Consider the following 26,663-nt stretch of genomic DNA (forward strand, 5'->3'; position numbering starts at 1 on the left):
TTCCAGAATTTGCTGGTATTTAATTGAATTAATTCTTCCCTCCACCAGTAAATGTTCCCCATGCCACTGGCTGCAACACAAGCTCAAAGCATGATTGATCCACCCCCGTGCTTAACAGTTAGAGAGGGGTTCTTTTCATGAAATTCTTCACCCTTGTTTCTCCAAACATACCTCTGCTCATGGCGGCCAAAAAGTTCTATTCAAAAGGTTCGAAGGAACATCTTAAACAAGCCTGATGCATTTTGGAAACAAGTCCTGTGGACTGATGAAGTTAAAATATAACTTTTTGGCTGCAATGAACAAAGGTATGTTTGGAGAAAAAAGGGTGCAGAATTTCATGAAAAGAACCCCTCTCCAACTGTTAAGCACAGGGGTGGATCGATCTTGCTTTGGGCTTGTGTTGTAGCCAGTGGCACGGGGAACATTTCACTGGTAGAGGGAAGAATTAATTCAATTAAATACCAGCAAATTCAGGAAGCAAACATCACACTGTCTGTAAAAAAGCCAAAGATGAAAAGAGGATGGCTTCTACAACAGGATAATGATCCTAAGCACACCTCAAAATTCACAATGGACTACCTCAAGAGGCGCAAGCTGAAGGTTTTGCCATGGCCCTCACAGTCCCCTGACTTAAACATCATCGAGAATCTCTGGATAGACCTCAAAAGACCAGTGCATGCAAGACGACCCAAGAATCTCACAAAACTAGAAGCCTTTTGCAAGGAAGAATGAGCAAAAATCCCCCAAACAAGAATTGAAGGACTCTTAGCTGGCTACAAAAAGCGTTTGCAAGCTGTGATACTTGCCAAAGGGGGTATTACTAAGTACTGACCATGCAGGGTGCCCAAACTTTTGCTTCAGGCTCTTTTCCTTTTTTGTTATTTTGAAATTGTAAAAGATGGAAATAAAAAAGTTTTCTTGCTTAAAATATTAAAGAAATGTGTCATCTTTAACTTTATACCTTTTGGAAATCAGTTCATCTTTTACTCGCTTAGCTATTCACAGTAACAAAAATCTTGACCAGGGGTGCCCAAACTTCTGCACGCCACTGTAGGTGGAGAGGCAGGTAGCTTTGAGGAATTAGAGAGGCTACAGAAGGACTTAGACAGATTAGGAGAATGGGTAAAGAAGTGGCAAATGAAAAACAGCATCAAGAAGTGTATGGTCATACACTTTGATAAAATAAATAGAAGGGTAGACTATTTTGTAAATGCAGAAAAAAAATTCAAAAATCTGAGGTGTAAAGGGACTTGGGAATCCTTGTGCAGGTTTCTGTGAGGGTTAATTTGCAGGTTGAGTCTGTGGTGAGGAATAAAAATGCAATCTTAGCATTCATTTCAAGAGGACTGGAATAAAAAAGCAAGATGTAATATTAAGGCTTTGTAAAGCACTGCTGAGGCCTCCCTTGAAGTATTGTAAGCCATTTTGGGTCTGCTATCTAAGAAAGGATGTGCTGACATTGGAAACAGTTCAAAGAAAAATGATTTTTCATAAAAGACTTGTCATACATAGTGTTTGATGGTTCTGGGCTTGTACACACTGAAATTCAGAAGAATGACGGGTGACCTCATTGGAACTTATCGAATGTTGAAAGGTCTCGATAGAGTGAAAGTGGAGAGGGTATTTCCTATGGTGGGGCAGTCAAAGACCAGAAGACACAGCCTCAGAATAGAGGGGTGTGCTTTTAGAAGGGAGATGAGGAGGAATTTCTTTAGAATCAGAATCAGGTTTATTACTGTTACATACCTTGTGGTTATCTTGTGACTGTCTTATGGCCATGAGGCCATTGAGTATCTTGTGAGCATGATGTAATGGTCTTCTGATGGTGGGGTGATGTCATTTTCCCGTGTGAGGTCACATGATGACATGTTCTCAACAGGTATATAAAGGGAAACCCTGTTGTGACGCAGTTAGTTTTAGTTAATCCTTCAGTTACTCCGTTATGCTGCGTATTCGTCTCATGACGCAGTTTCATTTTAAAGTGGAGCTTTACTTTCTATTGTAAGTCTAGTATTGGAGTGCAAAGACCTTATTAAAGTATGGGAAGCTGAAGGATCGAGTAAAGTTGGGGTCGTTCGGCGGTTTAATACAAGATCGATCTTATTGAATCTTCATTCAGAAATAGTGACCTGCATCTGAGATAACCCCTGTAAGAACAGGAAGGGTTTATTTTTGCAGTGTTCATTCGCCAGGATAAGGTCAGTTCCTTTAAGCCATTTTACTGCCTTCGTCGTGAATCTTTCGGAGAATCAGCAGTAAAGTCACGTCTTCGAAGAAATCCATTTGCAGAGAAGTCTCTCCCTACTGACTATGTAAATCACTTGGACTTTCGAATTTACCATTTTAAGAACTGTGTTCGAATTAAGAACTGGCCCAGAGTTGCTGTATAGCAGTTAACTTCCGGTTAAGTTAGTCGTTTGAATTCTTTTCGCTATTGTTGAGCAGAGTTTAATAACTGTTTGTTTGGTTTTTTTTAACCTGACTCAATTCTATATTCATTGTTGCTGGTCAAGTGACATTACCACCAGCACGTGCTGTGAAATTTGTTGACTTAGTGCAGCAGTTCAATGCAATACATAATATAGAAGGAAAAAAACAAAATAAAATAATAAATAAATTACAGTGTACGTATATCGAATAGATTAAAAATCGTGCAAAAAAATCCAGACATAACATATATTAAAAAAGTAAGGGATTGCCCAAGGGTTCAATGTCCAACGTGTTAGCCAGAGATGGTGAATCTGTGGAATTTGTTGCTACAGACAGTTGTGGAGGCCAAATCATTGGGTATATTTAAGACAGAGGTTGATAGATTCTTGACTAGTCAGGCATGAAGGGATAGGGGGAGAAGGCAAGAGATTGGGGCTGAGGGGAAAAATGGATCAATCATCATGAAATGGCAGAACAAACTCAATGCCTCCTCTATCTTATGGTCTGAAGGGCCAGTTCTTGTGTTGTATTGTTCTGGAGTACAGAGAAATGATTGATTTAAAGAAAATGGTGATAAGACTGAATGCAGTAAGTTTGTTCAAGTTAGATCAGGTGTTGTAGTGTAGATCAATAATTAAGTCACTACAGTTTCTAGCATAATTCATCTATAGGGACATATGAAAATAAACAGAGTAAGTTTACTGCTCCACTTAGCTGACTGCAATGTCAAGTGCTTCACAACACGTTCTCCATTGGACTTGGAAGCCCTGGTCGCACCTTTAGATAAATTATAAAACTCAAGACAATTAGGTAAAATAGAATTTAAAATTCTCCTCTGAATCCTTTATCACTCTGGTCCTCATTAATATTGTAAGATATGATCTTTGATCTATCCAGAAACAAATCTTAATCTTGCTTTAGAGGAACTAAATACAGAAAATGTAAAGCAACAAAAATTATAGGTAATGATTTAAAAAGCAATATTTGATTGTGAGGGGATTGATCAGTAATTGGACAGAAAAATGATAGATGAAAATTAATATAGCAAATGAATTAGATAATTCAACACCAAAATTAATTCAAGTCAAAAGAAATCTAAGAGCTTTTGTTGTTCCATGTTCAATAGGCATTAACTGAACCAAGCAGAATGCTGATATATAACCACAATAATGAAATCTTGCTCAAATTGAAAAGCAACAAGTCAGTTCACATGTTATGTACTGGATGTGGCTCTAGGTGCCAAATAAAGGTATTGAACAGATTAAAGAAGAACCACAAAACTCATCTTGAAAATCAGTGATCAGAGTTCCAATGAAAACCCTGAAACATTAGACCACAGTTTTGAAAGAAGAATATATAACGTCATAGTAATGATGATATAGTACATAAAAGGCGAATATGAACTGTGACTACAAATGAAATTGCATCAGAATGACAGTGATCTTAAATGAAAGGCAAAAATACATGATGCAAAAAAATTATAAAGAGTAATCAACACACAGGAGACAAAAGTACATTAGCACAGGCAACAAAATGAAATAATTTAAGAAATGGTAAGACGTTGCAATGGGAAACATGTTATAGTAAATAAGCTACAATAGACAAACTGCTTTTTCCTATCACATTTTTGTGTCTGTTTTCAGATATAAAGATTATTTTCTCATTTCTAAAATTTGAAAGTTATCCCAAACCCCATAAGCAATATCTACTTTGACATCTAAAATTGCCATCATATTTCCCAAGCAGATTCTAGATTCTACAGTGATTCAAGTAACAGGCTTGGCAATGCCTGGGCCATCTAATTCTATGCAAAGCGTCCTTAACAGCACAGAAAATGTTTCAGGGCAAATAAAATAGTGGGAATGTTTCAGGGCTAATGAAATAGTGGGAAAGGGAAAGGATGAACTGATGAAAGAATACAATTGCTGAATTTGTTCATTTCCTAAAGCAGGGAATACTTATTTTCAGTTTCTTTATTCATCCAGGGCTAAAATAATCACATTCAACAGATAATTTTCTATGTCTATAGCATAAATCATGTACGAGATGGAATCTGACAGCAGCATAGTACTTCCTTTTTAAAATTATCAACATCAGTTACCATAAAAACAATGAGATGAGAAATACAACCAGGATCATTTAGCTCTTCAAGGTTAGTCTTCTATCAAGTAAGATCAAGGCTGATCTTCAGTTCAATGCTATATCCCACACCACATCCTTAAGACAGTTCATTGCCCAAAAATCTATCAGCTATTAAGTAAAACACATGAAAAGGAATAATCATCCATATCTCTTTTGGGTACAGAATTCCAATGATTCACAATCCTTTCTCTGTCACCTAATCCAATGGTGGTGAAACTGCAGAACTTACTTTCTAAGAGAGTTGTGAAGGTTCAATTGCTGAGTTTAACTTGACTCTAAACATAACAAAAAATTCAGGGAACACACATCAAAGTTGCTGGTGAACGCAGCAGGCCAGGCAGCATCTCTAGGAAGAGGTACAGTCGACGTTTCAGGCCGAGACCCTTCGTCAGGTTCACCAGCAACTTTGATGTGTGTTGCCTGAATTTCCAGTATCTGCAGAATTCCTGTTGTTTGCGTTTTAAAAAATTCAGGGAATAAGATTCATGAAAGTACTGCTGAAACAAAAGATATGCCATGATCTTACTGAATAGTCAGGGTACAGTGACCAAATGGTCCAATCTTGCTTCAACTTTGTGTTATTTTCCAACAACCACTGGGGTCATCAGCTTACCTCATACAAGCTGAACTTCTTGTCTGCACCACCAGTTCAAAATATAATAAACAGAGGCAATTAAGCCTCTTCTGCCCTGTTAATCCCTCTCCTCACTGTCTCCAAGTACTTCTGTCCTTCACCTTAGAGACCAAAAGTACACACAGCATCCAGACATGCAGCTACGTAAGTCACAGGGCATCTTCTTTACACTAATGCTGTTGTATACAAAGGTCATTGGATGCATTTTCCTTGCTATACCTGAATGTTTATTTTTCATATTTCATGCTTTAACACTCCCAAATTCTTTTGAACCAGTCTGTTCCATCCATTCAAAATACATGCTGTTTTCCTCTAACATTCTACCAAAATAACGAAAAGTGATTATACCATAAGACCATAAGACATAGGAGCAAAATTAGGCCATTTGGTCCATCGAATCTGCTCTGCCAATCATGGCTGATCTTTCTTTCACCTTCTCAGCCTCACTTCCCAGCCTTCTCCCCATAACCTTTGATGTCATGTCCAATCAAGAACCAATCAAGCTCTGTCTTAAATATACCCAACAACCTGGCCTCCATTGCTGCCTGGGGCAATAAATTCCACAAATTCACCACCCTCTGGCTAAAGAAATTTCTCCACACCTCTGTTTTAAATCGATGCCCCTCTATCCTGAGGCTGTGCCCTTGTGCTAGATACCCCCACTACAGGAAAAATCCTTTCCACACCTACTGTCTAGGTCTTTCAATATTCAAAAGGATTCCCTCCTCATCCTCTAAGTTCCAGTGAGTACAGGCCCATTCAAACATTCCTTGAATGATAACCCTTTAATTCCTGGAATCATCCTTGTGAACCTCATGAACCCTCTCCAATGCCAGCACATCTTTTCTTACATGAGCAGCCCAAAACTGTTCATAGTACCCAACACTCAAAGTGAGCCCTCACCAGTGCCTTATAAATCCTCAACATCATATTCCTGCTCTTGTATTCTAGACCTCTTAAGATGAATGCTAACATTGCATTTGCCTTCCTCACCACCGAAGTTAACTTTTAGGGTGCTCTGTACAGGGAGTCCCAAGTCTCTTTGCTTATCAGATTTTTGGATTTTCTCCCTGTTTAGAAACATTGTATTTAATTTGTCACTCTCTTGCCCATTTGCCTAATCTGTTTAAGAGCTTCTGCAGCCTATCAGTTTCTTCAACGCTACCTGCCCCTCCACCAATCTTCATATCAGCTGCAAACTTGGCAAATATGGAAAGTCCAAATATACAACATCCACTGTATCCTCTACATGTAATCTCCTCAAAGATTTCCAACGGGCTCGTCAGGCAAGATTTTCCCTTAAGGAAACAATGCTGACTTTGTCCTATCTTGTCCTGTGTCACCAAGTACTCCATAATTTCATCCTTAACAATTAAACCCAACATCTTCCATAATTTCCTTTCTGCTGTGTTCCTCCTTTCTTAAAGAGTGGGTTGACATTTGCAATTTTCCAGTCCTCTGGTATCATGCCAGAGTCCAATGATTGTTGAAAGATCGTTAGTTGTGGACTTCAGACATGCTAGGAGCCACACTCATGTCCCCATCTACATCAACAGAGCTGTAGTGGACCGTGTATCAAGCTTCAAATTCCTTAGTGTTCCCATTTCCAAGGATCTCACCTGGTCCCTGAACTCTTCTATCCTGATTAAAAAGGCGCAACAGCACCTTTATTTCCTGCAGAGCATCAAGAAAGCTCACCTCAGGCCGGCTGGTGGCGAAAAATGACTGTGTGAGGAGTGGCGCGCCAGTCGCGCTCTCTCTCTCTCTCTCTCTCGCTCCGCGCCTTGTAAAAGCCATGAAAAAGATATCATCACGGACGCACGCACGGACGCGCAGACGTGCATGCACGCAGACACAGACACACATGTACACGCAAAAAAAAAAGCTCACCTCTGTCCCAGGATACTGATGGACTTTTACCGCTGTACCGTTGAGAGCATACTCAGCAACTACATCTCAGTGTGGTATGGCAATTGTCCCGTATCCGATGGCAACACACTCCAGCATGTGATGAAAACTGCCCAGCGGATTACTGGCACCCAATTACCCACCATTGAGAACATCTCCCATAAACACTGCCTGGGCAGGGCAAAAAGCATTATCAAGGATGCATCTCACCCTAACCATGGACTTTTCACCCTCCTCCCATCTAGTAGGCGCTACAGGAGCCTTCGCTCCTGCACCAGCAGGCACAGGAAGAGCTTCTTCCCTGAGGCTGTGACCCTGCTGAACCTCACATCACAGCGCTAGGCAATATTGCATCCATATTGTACTGTCTCAGTACTTTTATATTTGTGTGCTGTAGCACTTACTTTTTATTCACAGTTATTTTGTAAATAACACTATTCTTCGCTTTTCTGGTCAGATGCTGACTGCATTTCATTGGCTTTGTATCTGTACTCGGCACAATGATAATAAAGTTGAATCTAACCTAATCTAATTTAATCTAATGCCTCATCAATCTTTTCCGCTACCTGTTTCAGAACACAAGGGTGCAGTTCATCTGGCCCAGGTGACTTATGTAACCTTATGTCTTTCAGCTTATTGAGCATCTTTCCCTTGTAATAGTAACTGCACTCAATTCTCTTCTCTCACACACTTCAACATATGGCACACTGCTAGTATCTTCCACAGCGAAGGCTGATGCAAATTACTCATTCAGTTCATCTGCCATCTCCGTGGCCCCCGTTATTGTTTCTCCAGCCTCATTTTCAGCAGTCCTATATCCACTCTCATCTCTCTTTTATTTTTTGTATACTTGAGAAAGCTTTTCACTATCCACTTTCATATTGTTTGCTAGCTTACTTTCATGTTCCACCAAACTCTCACACACATACCACTGTTCAACAGGTCTCAACCATAGGATGCAAAACTGGGCTGAGAAGTGGCAGATGGAATTCAACCCAGATATGTGTGAGGTGGCTCATTTTGGTAGGTTAAATATGATGGCAGAATATAGTATTAATGGTAAGACTCTTGTCAGTGTGGAGGATCAGAGGGATCTTGGGGTCTGAGTCCATAGGACACTCAAAACTGCTGCGCAGGTTGACTCTGTGGTTATGGAGGCATACGGTGTATTGGCCTTCATCAACTGTGGGATTGAGTTCAAGAGCCAAGAGGTAATGTTGCAGCTATATAGGACCCTGGTCAGACCCCACTTGGAGTATTGTGCTCAGTTCTGGTCTCCTCACTACAGGAAAGATGTGGAAACGAGAGAAAGGGTGCAAAGGAGACTTACAACAATGTTGCCTGGAATGAGGAGCATGCCTTATGAGAATAGGTTGAGTGAACTTGGCCTTTTCTTCTTGAAGCGAAGGAAGATGAGAGGTGACCTGATAGAGGTGTATAAGATGATGAGAGGCATTGATCGTGTGGATAGTCAGAGGCTTTTTCCCAGGGCTGAAATGACTAACATGAGAGTGCACAGTTTTAAGGTGCTTGGAAGTAGGTACAGAGGAGTTGTCAGGGTAAGTTTTGTTTTTACGCAGAGTGGTGAGTGCGTGGAATGGGCTGCTGGTGAAGGTGGTGGAGGCGGATAAAATGGGGTCTTTTAAGAGGTTCTTGGATAGGTACATGGAGCTTAGAAAAATAGAGGGCTACAGGTGACCCTAGGTAATTTCTGGCCTATATTGTGCTGTAGGTTTTCTATGTTTCTCTTCGTTTCTATGTTTCATATTAAAGACATTTCCAGCCATGGCAGATGTCAGCAAATGCAATACAGGCAAACACTCATTACAACCATTTGAAAAATAAAGATTCAAATTACAGAATTCACTTCCCAAGAATTGAAAACACAAAATAAAATTCAATCTCATGGAATTTTTTCAACTTATTTCTTGACGCAGCTCCACATTACAGAAAATTACAATATAGAATGCTTTCAAGATGTGCACCTTATAACGAGAGATTGGCCTGTATGCAACACTTAATAAAATTGTTCCCTCACTTACAGGATGATGAAAGTATGGATACAATAAAACCTTACTCTAAAACAATTCATGCGTATTTATTCTTATCTTCCTCAGCAGGATAATGGCTATAGTTTCATGAAATGAAGGACAGAAAAATTAATAGTTTGTAATAAAATAATACAACAAATTGACAACATGGCAAGGACATTTTGGCTGCCAGCCTTATTTTAAAAAAAAATGACAAACCATATAATTTGGTGATTTATACAGCAGCCCTTGAAGGTTTACCTGCAATTGTTGAATTTCACTTCAAAGTTCAAAGTATATTTATTATCAAGTACATATATATCACCATTTACAACCCTGAGATTCATTTTCAGTAAATCCAATAACCATAACAGAATCAATAAAAGACTGCACCCAACAGGGCAGGTAGCAGTGTCCAAAAGACAACAAACTGTGAAAATACAAAAGAAAAAAGAAATTGAAAATAAATAATAATTTTATTATTTATGTGCATCATTAATAATTTTAATATACATATTAATTATTATACAGGTTGACCACCACGAATCCAGTGCTAGATTAGTGATTTTGGCAAATCATGGGTGGTTAGGTTAAAGTAAACACTTCAAACCCACTTGATAATCACCACATCCTTGGATAATAAAGAAAAAAGAAACAACAAATGAAAAGCAATTTTTCACAAATTCCTGTACTGGTCTGCCAGAGTCAACTGCACTCAATAGCCACTTCAAAAGCGGGGAGTAATAGTTAGACTTCAAAGAGCATAATATGCCATTGTTCAAGGGTTGAATTAATGACATACAGTTAGGTGGCTAATCCGAAAGCATTATTCTTTACCAAGAGTTCTGCTTTTGGGTGCACAGAGCAGTTATCTAAAATCAGGATCCTCTGTAGTCAGTGTTCATCTTGGAGTACACTGCCAATATAAGGCGGTTTTGTCCGCATTGTAGACCTGCTCAAGACTTAAATTTTTGTTAGAAACTATCTTCGCAAACTCATCAACAAACTCAGCAGCTGCTTTCTTGCCTGTTGACCGTTTTTCACCACACACTGCACAAAACTTTATGTCATGTCACTGCTAGAAATGCTGTAGCCATCCTTCACTATAATCACCCCAGTCCTAATTTTCATGAAATAATTTTGCTTGTTCCTTCACCATCTCTGACAGTTCTACACCTACAACTCTGCTGGTGCAAAGTTTATCAGGTTGTGAAAATCTTCGATCTTTCATTGTTTTCTTTATGCACATCTGTTTTTTGATTCACTGTCAGCAAAGAACTGGAGCAACTTTTCTTTTTGTTTTTTTATATCATAAATTGTGGAAAAGCCAATGTTATACAAGTTGTGTATGCTTTTCAGACACACCACTGTCGAGTTTTTTCAGAACTTCCACCTTATCTTGTATAGATATCATACTGTGTTTGAGCTTTGCACCACAAGAAGCACTTCCTTTATTCAATGAAGACATGACTGGGGCTAGATAAAAATAAATGCAGAATAACATAGAGGAATGACTAGCTTCTTTTAAAGTCTGTGCCAGCAGCTGCTACTGCTAATGACGCCACCAAAACAGTGGCAATAGGTTGGCGGGTTGGCACAATGACATCGGGAATTTGAAAATAGGCTGGTGAAAATTGTGTCCAAATCAGTGGTGGAACCCGATTACTGACTGCCAGATTCAAGGTGGTCGAACTGCATTAAATGTATGACTCTCACCATACATTTAAAAGGTTTTGGCTGAAGCTGAGAAATTCTTGCATTATTCATTGTTGCAATAAATATTTAATCCTCTGGTAAAACCACATGACTCATCTGCAATTGATAACAAGCAAGGCACTTAAGGAAGACTCGAAACTACAATGAAGTAGACCCAAAAGTGAAGTGCAATTGTAAAATATTCAGGCATTTTTTACTACAGTACAAGCATTTTTAAACAACCATGTTTTTTTTAAAAAAAAAGGAAGAGAGTACACAGAATTACAAACCAGATAGCCAGGCATCAGTAGCAGTAGAGGGGAGTGGGAGGGCAGAGAAACCGGAATCCATATAAAGATGCAATGGTAGAGCATTTGGGATACAGTGACAGGATTGGACAAAAGAAGCAGGCACTTATGAAGGGAGGATCATGCGTGACAAATTTACTAGAATTTTTCTGAGCATGTAACTGGCAGGGTGGATGAAGAACAAACCAGTGGGTACAGCGTACTTCAAAAAGGATATTTTAGAAGATCTCACACTGCAAGCTTAGTGGACAAAATTAAAATAGCATTTGGGAATCTGATAGCTGTCATGGCTGATTAGCACACTAAAAACACAAAACCAATCAACAGGTTTTTTTTCCATTTGATAGCCAATGATTAGTAGGGTACCACAAAGTTCGATACTGAGCCAGTTAGTCACCACACATATTACATGAGAGGATGAAATGCAATAACTTCAAGTTTGCAGACAAAGGTGGGAGGAAATATAAACCGAGGAAGAGGATATAGAGAGGTAATAATATAATGTAGACAGATTGAGTGAGAGGGCAAATGGTGGGTACAGTACACTAGATAAGTGTGAGATTATCATTTGAAGGCAAAAAACAGGAAGGTTATCTGAACAGAGAGATTAAGATAGGGATAGATGCAGTGAGACTGGATGCCTTTATGCACTAGTCAATTAAAGCAAGCATGCAGGCACAGCAGATAGTTAAGAAGGCAATCTGAATGCTTGCCTTCAGAGCACAAGGGATGAAATATAGAAAGAAAAATGTATTTGTGCAATTGTGAAGGGCCACACTAACACTACATTAAGTAGTGTGCAGTTTTAATAGCAAAATCGCTATGGGGAGTGTGCAGTGAAGGTTCACCAGACAGACCCTGGGATGCAAAAGATATTCAGGTGATTGGGTTTATTCATTTAGTAGGTGATATGACACCTAATTAGTTTTTGCAAGGACTGAGATAGGGAGTCAGAAGTTCAATATGGGAGAAAGGCAAATCAATTCCATTATGCTCCAGACCATTGTGCCAAACCCACTGTAACAGCACATCCACCATATCAATTAACAGAAATACCTCAAAAATAAATGCAATCAATCTGCATTAGTTTCTAATGGCACATTTCACCAATATCTACTGTTAAGACTTATGGGAATTTTGAAATGGAATACAGTATATGAAACAAGCCAGGAATACAGGATCTGTTTTTTACTTCATAGCATTATTTTCTATTTTGTTGGTAATGTGCATGTTGAGTTGGTATGTAGATATTTGGGTTATATTATTCAAGGTAATTCTCAACAGTAATTTATCCCTTTTCACAGTTCTTAGGGCACGTGATAAGACCTGAAGTCACAAGTACAGAATTAGGCCATTGGGTCCATTGAGTTTGCTCCTACATTTTATGATGGCAGATTTCTTATCCCTCTCAACTTCATTCTCCTGCCTTTTCCCTGGAACCTTTGACAATTTTACTAATCAAAAATTACCAACCTTCACTTTATATATACCCACGGCCTCTACAGCAGTTTGTGGCAATGAATTCCACATATTCTCCACCTTCTGGCTAAAGAAGTCTTCATCTCTGTTCTAAAGGGACACCTCTCTCTTCTGAAGCTGTGCCCTCTAGTGCTAAAATCCCCCAGTCTAGGAAATATCCTTTCCACATTCATCTTATTTAAGCCGTTCAATATTTAATTGGATTCGATGAGATCCCTCTCATTCTTCTAACTCCATTGAGTACAGGGCCAAAACTATTAAATACTCCTCATACGTTAATCCTTTCATTCCCAGAATCAATTTTGTGAACATCCCCTAGACCCTCCACAATACCAACACATCGTTTCTCAGATAAGAGGCCCAAAACTGCTCACAACACTCCAAGTATGGTCTGACTAATGCCTTATAAAGCATCAGCATTACATCCTTGCTTTTATATTTGAGTCCTCTCAAGAAGAATGCTAACATTGTATTTGCCTTCCTTGCCACCAGCTCAACCTGCAAGTTAACCTTTAGGGAATCCTGCATGAGGACTCCCAAGTCTCTTTGCACCTCAGATTTCTGAATTCTCGCTCCCCTTAGAAAATTATTGTATAAAAAATCTTTCCTGTAATACCATGGGCTTTTATCTAGTTTAGCAACCTCATGTGAGGCACCTTGTCAAAGTCCTTCTGGAAATCCAAGTAAACAACATCCACTGACTCTCCTTTGTCTCTCCTGCCTGTTAGTTCCTCAAATAATTCCAACAGATTTGTCAGGCAAATTTCCCCTTAAGAAAACCATGTTTACTTTGGCCTATTTTATTGTGTGCCTCCAGGCAAACCAAAATCTCATTGTTAATAATGGACTCCAACATTTTCACAACCACTGAAGTCAGGCTAACTGGTCTATAATTTCCTTTCTTCTGCCATTTTCAATCTTCCAGTCTTCTGGAACCATTCCAGAATCAAGTGATTCTTGAAAGATCATTACTAATGCCACCACATTCTCTTTAGCTTTCTTTTTCAGAATCCTGGGGTGGAGTCCATCTGGTCCAGGTGACTTATCCACCGTTAGATCTTTCAGCTTCCAAGCATGCCTTCCTTAGTAATAGCAACTACACTCAATTCTGCTCCCTGACCCTCTCAAATTTGTGGCACACTGCAAGTTTTTTTTTCCCCACAGTGAAGACTGATGCAGAATACTCAAAGTTTGTCTGCCATTTTTTTAATCCATTACTACCTCTCCAGCGTCATTTTCCAGTGGTACGATATCCATTCTCTTTTACTCTTTATATATCTGAAAAGACTCCTCTTTTATATTACTGGCTACTTTACCTTCATACTCACCTTCTCTCCTTATTGTCTTTCAGTTTCCTTCAGTTGGTTTTTAAAAGCTTCCCAGCCCTCCAGCTTCCTGCTAATTTTTGCTTTTGCTTTTATGTTGTCTATTAACTTCCCTTGTCAGCCATAGTTGCCTCATTTTCCCTTTAGAATACTTCCTCTTTGGTATGTATCTACTCTTTGCCTTCTGAATTGTTCCCAAAAACACTATCCATTGCTGTTCTGCCATCATCCCTGCTAGTGTCCCCTTCTAATCAACTTTGGGAAGCTCCTCTCTTATGCCTCTGCAGATCTCTTTACTCCACTGTCATACTGATACATTTGATGTTAGCTTCTCCCACTCAAATGAAAGGTGAATTCATTGTTTATAGTCACTGCCTCCTAAGGGTTCCTTTACCTTAAGCTCCCTAATCAAATCTGTTTCATTACACAACACCCAATCTAGAATTGCTTTTTCCATAGTGAGCTCAACCACAAGCTGCTCTTAAAAGGCATTGCGTAGGCATTCTATGAATTCCTTTTCTTGCAATCCAGCAACAACCCACCCAATTTACCTGCATAGTGAAATCTTCCATGACTATCCTAGCATTGCTTTTTTGACAGGCCTTTTCCAACTCCTGTTGTAATTTTATCACACATCCTGGCTACGGTTCAGAGGCCTATATATAATTCCCATTAGGGTCTTCTTACCCTTGTAGTTTCGTAACGGTATCCACAAGGATTCAACATTTTCTGATCCTGTGTCACCTAAGGGTTTGATTTCATTTTTACCAACAGAGCCACCCACCACCTCTGCCTGCCTGCATATCCTTGCTTAAGCTCCCAACTATGAGCTTCTTTCAGCCATGACTAAGTGATGAACACTTCATACCCACCAATCTCAAACTGCGTTACAAGATCAGCTACCGTATGCATTTATATTTAACACCTTCAAGTCCTGTATTTATCACCCTTTTCAATTTTGCCTCATGTTACACTTCATCTCATCCCACTGACTACAATTTTGCCCTATCATTTGCAATGTCCTTCCTCTCAGTCTCACTACACATTGCTTCCACTTTTATACCAAATGCCCCATCCTCAGCCATAACACTCCATTTCCCATTCCCGTGTCAAAATTAGTTTAAACCCTCTCTAGATCTGGAACCCAGCTGCATGAACTATGGGAAAAAAACATTGCATCAAAAGCAAATGAAATCCACACAAACCTTTTACCAGTGGTGAATTAACACTGGAAAAAATGAATGCAAGTCAAAATGCTCCTAGTATACCTGGGGACATGGGTCTTTCTTTTAATTCAACATTAAACACTTGTACCTAATGATAAAAATCTTGTGAGTTATCTTTACTAGAAATCAAGAGGTGCTACCAAAGAACAGAGACAAGAACAAAATACTTACTTTGTTTGATTAACCTTTTGTCTGCCACAATAATGTTTTCAGCATCAATGATGATGACTTTTCCATCCCGAGATCCAACAGCAAAGTTATCAAAGCTGACATCCAGGAGGTAGAGTGCAAACTCAAAATCATTATTCGTGAGTTGCTCAGCAATTTCCAGCAACTGCCAGGCCAAGTCTACTCGTTTTTCCCAAGGTGCATGGTAGAAACTCCAAAGTTCATTGCCTACATAATTTACAGCCACCATTCTCCCACAGGCTCCAAGGTATTTTGCAAAAGGCCATCCTTCATCTGATGGAAAACTCTATGTGAAAAAAAAGGGGAAAAACATGTTCAAGAATCATCTACACAATGAAATTTAGTAATTCATAAAACAGTCGACAAGTCACATAGCTTTGAATACTTTACACTGCAGGGGTTACATATTCAGGGTCTCAGAGTAGATGTGTTTTATGTGAAAAACAAAATCCACGCATTCTTTCAGCTACAACTGGTTCTTAGCCAAAATGCTAAGCTTATTACTTCTGTTCTTTCTATTTACATTTTCCTTTCCAAATATTTCTCAGTTCACTTCAGAAGGAGAATGGTCCAATACATAATTTGGGGTAGGGGAGTTCTTTCAGTTATCTTAAATATTCTGCCCAGCAATAATCCTTGTTCAGAGTTACTAAAACAGATTGTATCATCATTATGCTGTTTACACAAGTTTTCATTTTCACAATTTGGCTCCTGTATTTGCAATACTGTAATACAAAATTCACTGCACCTCATTGGCTGTGAATGTTTCAGGATGCCCTGAAGAGGATATGAAAAGCACTACACAAATGGACATCATCTCTAACATTAATAAACTTAAATCAGTCCTCTTTCATTATCAACTTCCCAGATGGTAGAATCAATTGTACAATACTTATTCAAGGTCTTAAAGGAAGCAATCACTATATTATGAATGTTCTGAACATTCAAAATGGTGATTTAATTTCTGTACCTCAGGCTACTCTCAATCATCAGCAGACTGATAAAAGGCATTGTCAACAGTGTTAGCAAATGACAGCTACTCACCAAAACCTAATCACTGAAGATGCCTCATTAGGGATTAGTTTAGACAATTTGGCTCCAAAAATGCACCAAACAGCTGTATTCCAGAGGGGAGGTAAGAATGACTACCTTTGTTATGAAGAAGACAAGGGAAAATATTCCATTGACTAGAGTACAACTTAGTAGGAAAAAAAAATGGATGATTATAGCTGGAAGTCGCTCATCCCAACTTCAATACATTTAACACAGAAGACCCTAAAGCAATGTCGCAGGCTCAATTGAAGCAGTTTCATCACTAACCTCCTTTCCATCACATGGTTAGAAGTGAGGCTGATCATTCAACTGCATTTGCAACTCCTCAGCAAAGTAAAGCAATCCATGCCTGCTACAGCAAGATCTGGATGGTATTCAGACACGATTATTAAGTCGGAAGTGTACTGGACATTCAATGTCATATTAATTGAATGCCCCAACAACAAAATTCTAAGTGGGTCACATTGACCAAAAACTCAACCAAACTTGCCACATAAATAACATGGTTACATGAGCAATTCAGAAAAAGAATCAGAATCAGGTTTTTTATCATTAACATAAGTCTTAAAATTTGGTGTTTGAAGGCAGCAGTGAAACGCAATACATAAAAAATTACTATAATTTACAGTAAGAAATATAAACATAAATAAGTAGCACAAATAGAGAGCAAAAAGCAAGGTAATGTTTCTGAACCATTCAGAAATCTGATGGCAGAGCTGAAGAAGCTGTTCCGAAAATGTTGAGTGTGTATCTTCAGGCTCCTGTACCTCCTCCCTGAAGGTAATGAGAAGAGGGCATATCCTGGATGGCGAGGATCCTTCGTGATCGATGCCATCTTCTTCAGGCATCACCTATTGAAGGTATCCTTGATGATGGGAAGTATAGTGCCTATGTTGGAGCTGGCTGAGTTTAGAACACTCTTCAGCGATACACTGGCCCCCTCCATACCAGACAAAGATGCAACGAGTTAGAATGCTCTCCATGGTACTTAACAAATCTCCTCAAATTCCTAATGAAATAAACACCTATAAAAAGTATTCACCTTCTTCCCCCTTGGAAGTTTTCATGTTTTATTATTTTACAGGATTGAATCATGGTGGATTTAGTTTTGGCTTTTTTGGCATTGATTAACAGAAAAGACTCTTTTCTGTCAAAGTGAAAACAAATTTCTACAAATTGGTCACAATTTATTAGACTTATTAAACACAAAATAATTAATTGCATTCAAGTCAGTATTTATTTAGTCAGCACCTTTGGCAGCAAGTACAGCCTTGAGTCTATGTGGATAGGTCTCTATCAACTTTGTACATCTGGACACTGCAATTTTTCCCCATTCTTCTTTACAAAACTGCTCAAGCTCAGTCAGATTGCATGGCAATCGTGAGTCGACAACTCTTTTCAAGTTCAGCCACAAATTCTCAATTGGATTGAGGTCTGGACTGTGACTTGCCGACTCCAGGACATTAACTTTGGTGTTTTTAAGCCATTCCTGTGTAGCTTTGGCTTTATGCTTGGTGTCATTGTATTGCTGGAAAACAAATCTTCTCCCAAGTCACAGTTCTCTTGCAGATTGCATCAAGTTTTCCTCCAGGATTTACCCGTATTTTGTTGCATTCATTTTACCCCCTACCTTCACATTCCTTCCAGAGTTTGTTGCAGTGAAGCATCCCCACAACATGATGCAGCCACCACCATGCTTCATGGTAGGGATGGTGTGTTTTTGATGATGTGCAGTGTTTGGCTTGAACCAAACAAAACATTTAGTCTGATGGCCAAAAAGCTAAATTTTGGTTTAGAAACATAGGAAACATACAGCACAATACAGGCCCTTCGGCCCACCAAGCTGTGCCGAACATGTCCTTACCTTAGAATTATCTAGGCTTTACCCATAGCCCTCTATTTTTGTAAGCTCCATGTAGCCATCCAGGACGCTGTGCCCTAGCGGCCTCAATGACTACAGACCGGTGGCATTGACCTCCCACATCATGAAGACCCTGGAGAGACTTGTTCTGGAGCTGCTCCGGCCTATGGTCAGGCCACACTTACATCCCCTCCAGTTCGCCTACCAGCCCAGACTAGGAGTTCAGGATGCCATCGTCTACCTGCTGAACCGTGTCTACACCCACCTGGACAAGCCAGTGAGCACTGTGAGGGTCATGTTTTCTGAATTCTCCAGTGTGTTCAACACCATCCACCCTGCTTTGCTGGGGGAGAAGCTGACAGCGATGCAGGTGGATGCTTCCCTCTTGTCATGGATTCTTGATTACCTGACTGGCAGACCACAGTACATGTGCTTGCAACACTGTGTGTCCGACAAGAGTGATCAGCAGCACTGGGGCTCCACAGGGGACTGACCTGTCTCCCTTTCTCTTTACCATTTACACCTCAGACTTCAACTACTGCACAGAGTCTTGTCATCTTCAGAAGTTTTCGGATGACTCTGCCATAGTTGGATGCATCAGCAAGGGAGATGAGGCTGAGTATAGGGCTACGGTGGGAAACATTGTCACATGGTGTGAGCAGAATTATCTGCAGTTTAATGTGAAAAAGACTAAGGAGCTGGTGGTGGACCTGAGGAGAGCTGAGGTACCGGTGACCCCTGTTTCCATCCAGGGGGTCAGTGTCGACATGGTGGAGGTTTACAAATACCCGGGGATACGAATTGTCAATAAACTGGACTGGTCAAAGAACACTGAGGCTGTCTACAAGAAGGGTCAGAGCCGTCTGTATTTCCTGAGGAGACTGAGGTCCTTTAACATATGCCGGATGATGTTGAGGATGTTCTACGAGTCTGTGGTGGCCAGTGCTATCATATTTGCTGTTGTGTGCTGGAGCAGCAGGCTGAGGGTAGCAGACACCAACAGAATCAACAGACTCATTCGTAAGGCCAGTGATGTTGTGGGGATGGAACTGGACCCTCTCACGGTGGTGTCTGAAAAGAGGATGCTGTCTAAGTTGCATGCCATCTTGGTCAATGTCTCCCATCCACTACATAATGTACTGGGTGGGCACAGGAGTACATTCAGCCAGAGACTCATTCCACCGAGATGCAACACAGAGTGTCATAGGAAGTCATTCCTACCTGTGGCCATCAAACTTTACAATTCCTCCCTTGGAGGGTCAGACACCCTGAGCCAATAGGCTGGTCCTGGACTTATTTCATAATTTATTGGCATAATTTACATATTACTATTTAACTATTGATGGTTCTATTACTATTTATTATTTATGGTGCAACTGTAACGAAAACCAATTTCCCCCGGGTTCAATAAAGTATGACTATGACTATGAATCTCTTAAAAGATGAAGCAACACACATCAAAGTTGTTGGTGAACGCAGCAGGCCAAGCAGCATCTCTAGGAAGAGGTACAGTCGACGTTTCAGGCCAAGACCCTTCAGGACACAGAATTCCTCGTGTTTGCGCTCTTAAAAGACCATATCGTTTCCGCCTCCACCGCCGCCAGTCCATTCCACGTACTCACCACTCTCTTCGTAAAAAACTTACCCCCGACATCTCCTCTGTACCTACTTCCAAGCACCTTAAAACTATGCCCTCTCGTGCTAGTCATTTCAGCCCTGGGGAAAAGCCTCTGACTATCCACACGATCAATGCCTCTAATTATCTTGTGCACCTCTATCAAGTCACCTCTCATCCTCTGTCAAACCACAGAACCTCTTCCAGCTGACTTCAGCCTCCCACATATCTTCTGGCAAACTCTAGCCAAGATTTCATGTGAATTTTTTTTCAACAGTGGCTTTCTCTTTGCCACTCTTCCATAAAGCTGCAGCTGGTAAAGCACCCAGGCAACAGTGTTGTATGTGCAGTCTTTCCCACCTCAGCCACTGAAGCTTGCAACTCCTCCAGAGTTGTCATAGGTCTCTGGTGCCTCCCTCACTAGTCCCCTTCTTACACGGTCATTTTGTTTTTTATGACAGGCTGCTCTAGGCAAATTTAAAGCTATATCATATTCTTTCCATTTCTTAATGATTGACTTAACTGTATGCCAAGGGATATTCAGTGACTTGGAAATTTCTTGTAACCATCTCCTAACTTGTGCTTTGCAATAAACATGGAGTTGCTTGGAACGTTCTTTTGTCTTTGTGGTGTAGTTTTTGCCAGGATACTGACTCACCAGCAGTTGGACCTTCCAGATATAGGTGTATTTTTACTACAATCAATTGAAACACCTTTACTGCACACAGGTGACCTCCATTTAACTAATTACACTGGACAACAAATTCTTCCAACAGTGTCGCTTCCTCAGAATTTTTTTTTGTTTATGTTAGATTGCTTGAAGATGAACACAAATATAATTTCAGACTACTTGTATCACGTAGGAATTTGGAGGAGCAACAAATTAACTTTTATTGAATATAATGTGCTTAATTGCTTAATGGTGCTGATGCTTTGCAATAGTTCAACTAAATTAAAAATATTTTGTTAATGATTTTCATTTGTACTCAGTGTCTGAGGCTTCTCGCTTAAGTGTTAGGTATCCAACAGTAATTCACCAGTATTGATAGATTCCAGTTGCCCTGGTATCTTTTCTCCATGACCACAATGTCCTAGTGAAACCTTTCACCGTGCTTGTCACTAACAGCACCAAGATTTGCAGGGAAGTCATCTAAACAGGAAAGCAGAAAATGAATCTTTAGTGACATGTTGCATTTCATGGTTTTATATGCTTGAACTATGCTTTCAACCAGCTTCATGGAGTTTGGTGCTCTGTCGAAGCCAAGAAAAATTTCAACAACTCCCTTGAATGCCTTCCATGTGATTTTCTCCAGTCCTACTAGAAATTCTTCAAATTGCCTGTCACTGATGACCTGTTTGATGCTTCCCTTAATCTTGGCATCAGTTATTCTGGGAAGCATCTGTCTCAAATATCAAAATCCTTCATAGAAATTTTTGTGCCTGGTGATAGCAAATTCCATCCTTACAGTCCTGAACCCAGTAATTATTACTAAAACCTGTCCTGCCATGTAGCATCTGGCCTGCCTGGACAAGACAGGGAACTTTCCAGCTTACGTTGTGGCCAACATTGTAATTGACTTGAATTATAATTCGAAATGATAAATATAGGAGATTTCAAAATTTTTCGTGATAGGGAAATTTCATTGTGATTTTCATGATCAGCAGCCCCAAATCCATGTACACCCAAAAGTATTCAGGAAGCAAAATCTTTGTTGTCCAGTGTTATGTGACTTCTAAAACCAATTGGTTGCACCAGTGATGATTTAGTGTGCCATACTAAGGGCCGGGGGTGGGGGGGGGGGGGGGTGAATATTTATGCAACCAATTATTTTGTGTTTTATATTTGTAATTAATTTACATCACTTTGTAGAGATCTATTTGCACTGACATGAAAGAGTCTTTTTCTTTTGATCAGCGTCAAAAAAAGCTGAATTAAATCCACTGTGATTCAATATTGTAAAATAATAAAACATGAAATCTTCCAAGGGGAGGTGAATACTTTTTATAGGCACCATGTAACAGCTGGCATGCCTTCTTCATAAAAGCATCAACATGTTGAGCCCAGGATAGATCTTCAGGAACTTAAAGCTGCTCACCCGTTCCACCACAAACCCCTCAATGAGGACTGCTGCATCTTCTCTCAATTTCCCCTTGCTGAAGTCCACATCAATTTTTTGGTCTTTGTGACATTCAGTGCAAGGTTGTTGTTATGATACCATTCAATCTCCTGGTCTATATCACTCCTAGACACTTCCTTGTTGCCATGTCAGATTTTATCCAGAACAGTCATGTCATCTGTGAATATAGTATTTGAGGTATGCTTAGTCGTGTGTGCACAGAGAAATAAAGAACTGGACTAAGCATGCATCACTGACATGTGCCTGGGTTGATTGTCAGTGAGGAGATGTTATTCCTGATCCACACTGGCTGTGGTTTCCTGATAAGGAAGTCAACCATATAGTTGCAGAGGGAGATACAGAGAAACAGGTTTCAAAGCTTGGTGATTAATACAATATTACCAACCTTGAATATTACTCTCCAAACTATTCGCAGTAATGCTGGAAAAAGAGAGATTCTTTGCTTGAAAAATACCCCAAACCATTCAGTGATATGGCATTTCTACCTTATATGTAGTTTCCCAATCTCCTTTTCAGATGCATGCCTAAATAAAAGCTCAGGATAAAACTACTGTACTGAATAAACACTTTAAATTCCAAGCCAACAGCAAGTCTACCTTATTGTGGCATTCCATAGATAACATATAACATTCTTTATCAGATATGAACAATTTATATAGACATTTGATGCAGAACAGAAATGCACAAGAATTTCCATAGTATAACAATTACCATGATCCAACCAAGCACTATGTAACTTCACTCTCAAAATGCTGGAGGAACTCAGCAGGCCAAGGAGCTTCTATGGAAAAAATGTTTCAGGCATGCATGTCTGGTCTTACCCCATCCTCCTGCCACACTACCAGGGATAGGGTTCCTCTTGTCCTCACCTACCTCCCCACCAGCCTCCGTGTCCAACACATAATTCTCCGTAATTTCTGCAACCTCCCACCACCAAATACATATTTTCCTCCCCCCTCCCCACTTTCTACTTTCTGCGAGGATTGCATCCTACGTGACTCCCTTGTCCATTCGTCCTTCCCCACTGATCTGCCTCCTGGCACTTATCCTTGCAAATGGAACAAGTGCTACACCTGCCACTACACCTCCTCCCTCACTACCATTCCACTTCCCATTCCAATATGTCCCTTCATGGCCTCCTCCACTTAGGTTGGAACAACACCTTGTATTCCATTTCAGTAGCCTCCAATCTGATGGCATGAACATCGATTTCTCAAACTTCCAGTAATGCCTTGGCCCCCACCCCCCTTCACCATTTCCCATCCCCTTGTCCCTCCTTAATGTTATCTCATTGCCCGCCCATCGCCTCCTTCTGGTGCTCCTCCCACCTTTTTTTCCTCTCTTCCATGGCCTTCTGTCTCTTTCACCAATCAACTTCCTAGCTCTTTGCTTCATCTCCAAGTTTCATCTATCGCCTGGCGTTTCTCTCTCCCCACCTCCCCCCCACCTTTCAAATCTATTCCTCAATTTTTTTTCTCCAGTCCTGCTGAAAGGTTTTGGCCCAAAATGTCAACTGTACTTGTTTTTCCCCCCATAGATGCTGCCTGGCCTGCTGAGTTCCTCCAGCATTTTATGTATGTTGCTCAGATTTCCAGCATCTGCAGATTTTCTCTTGTGTAACTCCACTCTATCTTCTTTGCTTTTCAAGCTTGGATGTAGTTTAAGGATGCTGAATCATTTAGAAGAGGGAAAGATAAAGTAATTTTCAGATTATACAAAGATTGACCAACTGCGATTGATTCAGGATGATTGATTCACTATCTAAATACGGATTAGATAAATGGAATGCAATCGTTGAAGCAGAACACAATACGGGAATATGGGGGAAAAACAAGTACAGTCAATGTTTTGGGCCAAAACCTGGCACAGAATCTGGCCCTGTGGCTTAGAAAGGTAGGGAAAGGAAGAGGAAGGCAGTAGTGATAGGGAACTCTATAGTTAAGGGGTCAGACAGGTGATTCGGTGGACGCAGGAAAGAAATTCAGATGGTAGTTTGCCTCCCAGGTGCCAGGGTCCAGGATGTTTCAGATCGTGTCCAAGATATCCTGCAGTGGGAGGGAGAACAGCCAGAGGTCGTGGTACATATTGGTACCAATGACATAGGTAGGAAAAGGGAAGAGGTCCTGAAGAAAGAATACAGGGAGTTAGGAAGGAAGTTGAGAAGCAGGACCACAAAGGTAGTAATCTCGGGATTACTGCCTGTGCCACGTGACAGTGAGAATCGGAATAGGATGAGCTGAGGATAAAAGCGTGGCTGATGGATTGGAGCAGGGGGCAGGGATTCAGATTCCAGGATCATTGGGACTGTTTTTGGGGCAGATGTGACCTGTACGAAAAGGACAGGTTGCACTTGAATCCCAGAGGGACCAATATCCTGGCAGGGAGGTTTGCTAAGGCTACTGGGGAGCGTTTAAACTAGAATTGTTGGGGGGTGGGAACCAAACTGAAGAGACTGGGGAAGAGGAGGTTGGCTGACAAATAGAGAAAGCTTGTAAACAGTGTGAGAGGGAGGACAGGCAGGTGATAGAGAAGGGATGCACTCAGACCGAAGTTTCAGATGCGTCTATTTTAACGTAAGGAGTGTTGTGAACAAAGTGGATGAGCTTAGAGCGTGGATCAGTACTTGGAGATGTGATGTGGTGGCCATTACAGAGACCTGGATGGCTCAGGGACAGGAGTGGTTACTTCAAGTGCCAGGTTTTAGATGTTTCAGAAAGGACAGGGAGGGAGGGAAAAGAGGTGGGGCGTGGCACTGTTGATCAGAAATAGTGCTACGGCTGCAGAAAAGGTGGACGCCATGGAGGGATTGTCTACGGAGTCTATGTGGGTGGAGGTTAGGAACAGGAAGGGGTCAATAACTTTACTGAGTGTTTTTATAGGCCGCCCAATAGCAACAGGGATATCAAGGAGCAGATAGGGAAACAGATCCTGGAAAGGTGTAATAATAACAGAGTTGTCATGATGGGAGATTTTAATTTCCCAAATATCGATTGGCATCTCCCTAGAGCAAGAGGGTTAGATGGAGTGGAGTTTGTTAGGTGTGTTCAGGAAGATTTCTTGACACAATATGTAGATAAGTCTACAAGAGGAAAGGTTGTACTTGATTTGGTTTTGGGAAATGAACCTGGTCAGGTGTCAGATCTCTCAGTGGGAGAGCATTTTGGAGATAGTGATCATAATTCTATCTCCTTTACAATAGCATTGGAAAGAGATGGGAACAGACAAGTTAGAAAAGCGTTTAATTGGAGTACGAACATAGAACAGTACAGCACATTACAGGTCCTTCAGCCCACAATGTTGTGCCGACTCTCAAACCCTGCCTCCCATATAACCACCCACCTTAAATTCCTCCATATACCTGTCTAGTAGTCTCTTAAACTTCACTAGTGTATCTGCCTCCACCACTGACTCAGGCAGTGCATTCCACGCACCAACCACTCTCTGAGTAAAAAACCTTCCTCTAATATCCCCCTTGAATGTCCCACCCCTTACCTTAAAGCCATGTCCTCTTGCATTAAGCAGTAAGGGGAAATATGAGGCTATCAGACAGGAAGTTGGAAGCTTAAATTGGAAACAGATGTTCTGAGGGAAAAGTACAGTAGAAATGTGGCAGATGTTCAGGGGATATTTGTGTGGAGTTCTGCATAGGTACGTTCCAATGAGACAGGGAAGTTATGGTAGGGCACAGGAACCGTGGTGTACAAAGGCTGTAATAAATCTAGTCAATAAGAAAAGAAAAGCTTACAAAAGGTTCAGAGAGTTAGGTAATGTTAGAGATCTAGAAGAGTATAAGGCTATTAGGAAGGAGCTTAAGAAGGAAATTAGGAGAGCCAGAAGGGTCCATGAGAAGGCCTTGGTGGGCAGGATTAAGGAAAACCCCAAGGTATTCTACAGGTATGTGAAGAGCAAGAGGATAAGACGTGAAAGAATAGGACCTATCAAGTGTGACAGCAGGAAAGTGTGTATGGAACTGGAGGAAATAACAGAGGCACTTAATGAATACTTTACTTCAGTATTCACTATGGAAAAGGTTCTTGGTGATTGTAGTGATGACTTGCAGCAGACTGAAAAGCTTGAGCATGTATATATTAAGAAAGAGGATGTGCTGGAGCTTTTGGAAAGCATCAAGTTGGATAAGTCGCCGGGACCGGATGAGATGTACCCCAGGCTACTGTGGGAGGTGAGGGAGGAGATTGCTGAGCCTCTGGCAATGATCTTTGCATCATCAATGGGGATGGGAGAGGTTCTGGAGGATTGGAGGGTTGCAGGTGTTGTTCCTTTATTCAAGAAAGGGAGTAGAGATAGCCCAGGAAATTATAGACCAGTGAGTCTGACCTCAGTGGTTGGTAAGCTGATGGAAAAGATCCTGAGAGGCAGGATTTATGAATATTTGGAGAGGTATAATATGATTAGGAATAGTCAGCATGGCTTTGTCACAGGCAGGTCGTTGCTTACGAGCCTGATTGAATTTTTTGAGGATGTGACTAAACACATTAATGAAGGAAGAGCAGTAGATGTAGTGTATATGGATTTCAGCAGGGCATTTGATAAGGTACCCTATACAAGGCTTATTGACAAAGTAAGGAGGCATGGGATCCAAGGGAACATTGCTTTGTGGATCCAGAACTGG

General features: G+C 40.6%; 1 protein-coding gene across 2 annotated transcripts in view; it reads right to left on the reverse strand.

Annotated features, from left to right (window-relative positions):
• Positions 1–26,663, reverse strand: part of dipk2ab (divergent protein kinase domain 2Ab) — a 221,226-nt gene that overhangs the window by 105,683 nt on the left and 88,880 nt on the right. For both annotated transcript variants that reach the window (XM_072255016.1, XM_072255015.1), the window contains one exon: positions 15,349–15,652. In XM_072255016.1, coding sequence (XP_072111117.1) covers positions 15,349–15,652 — 304 coding nt within the window. The remainder of the gene's footprint in view (positions 1–15,348; positions 15,653–26,663) is intronic.

This window comes from Mobula birostris, chromosome 4 (assembly GCF_030028105.1).
Source record: "Mobula birostris isolate sMobBir1 chromosome 4, sMobBir1.hap1, whole genome shotgun sequence".
Classification (NCBI taxonomy): domain Eukaryota; kingdom Metazoa; phylum Chordata; class Chondrichthyes; order Myliobatiformes; family Myliobatidae; genus Mobula; species Mobula birostris.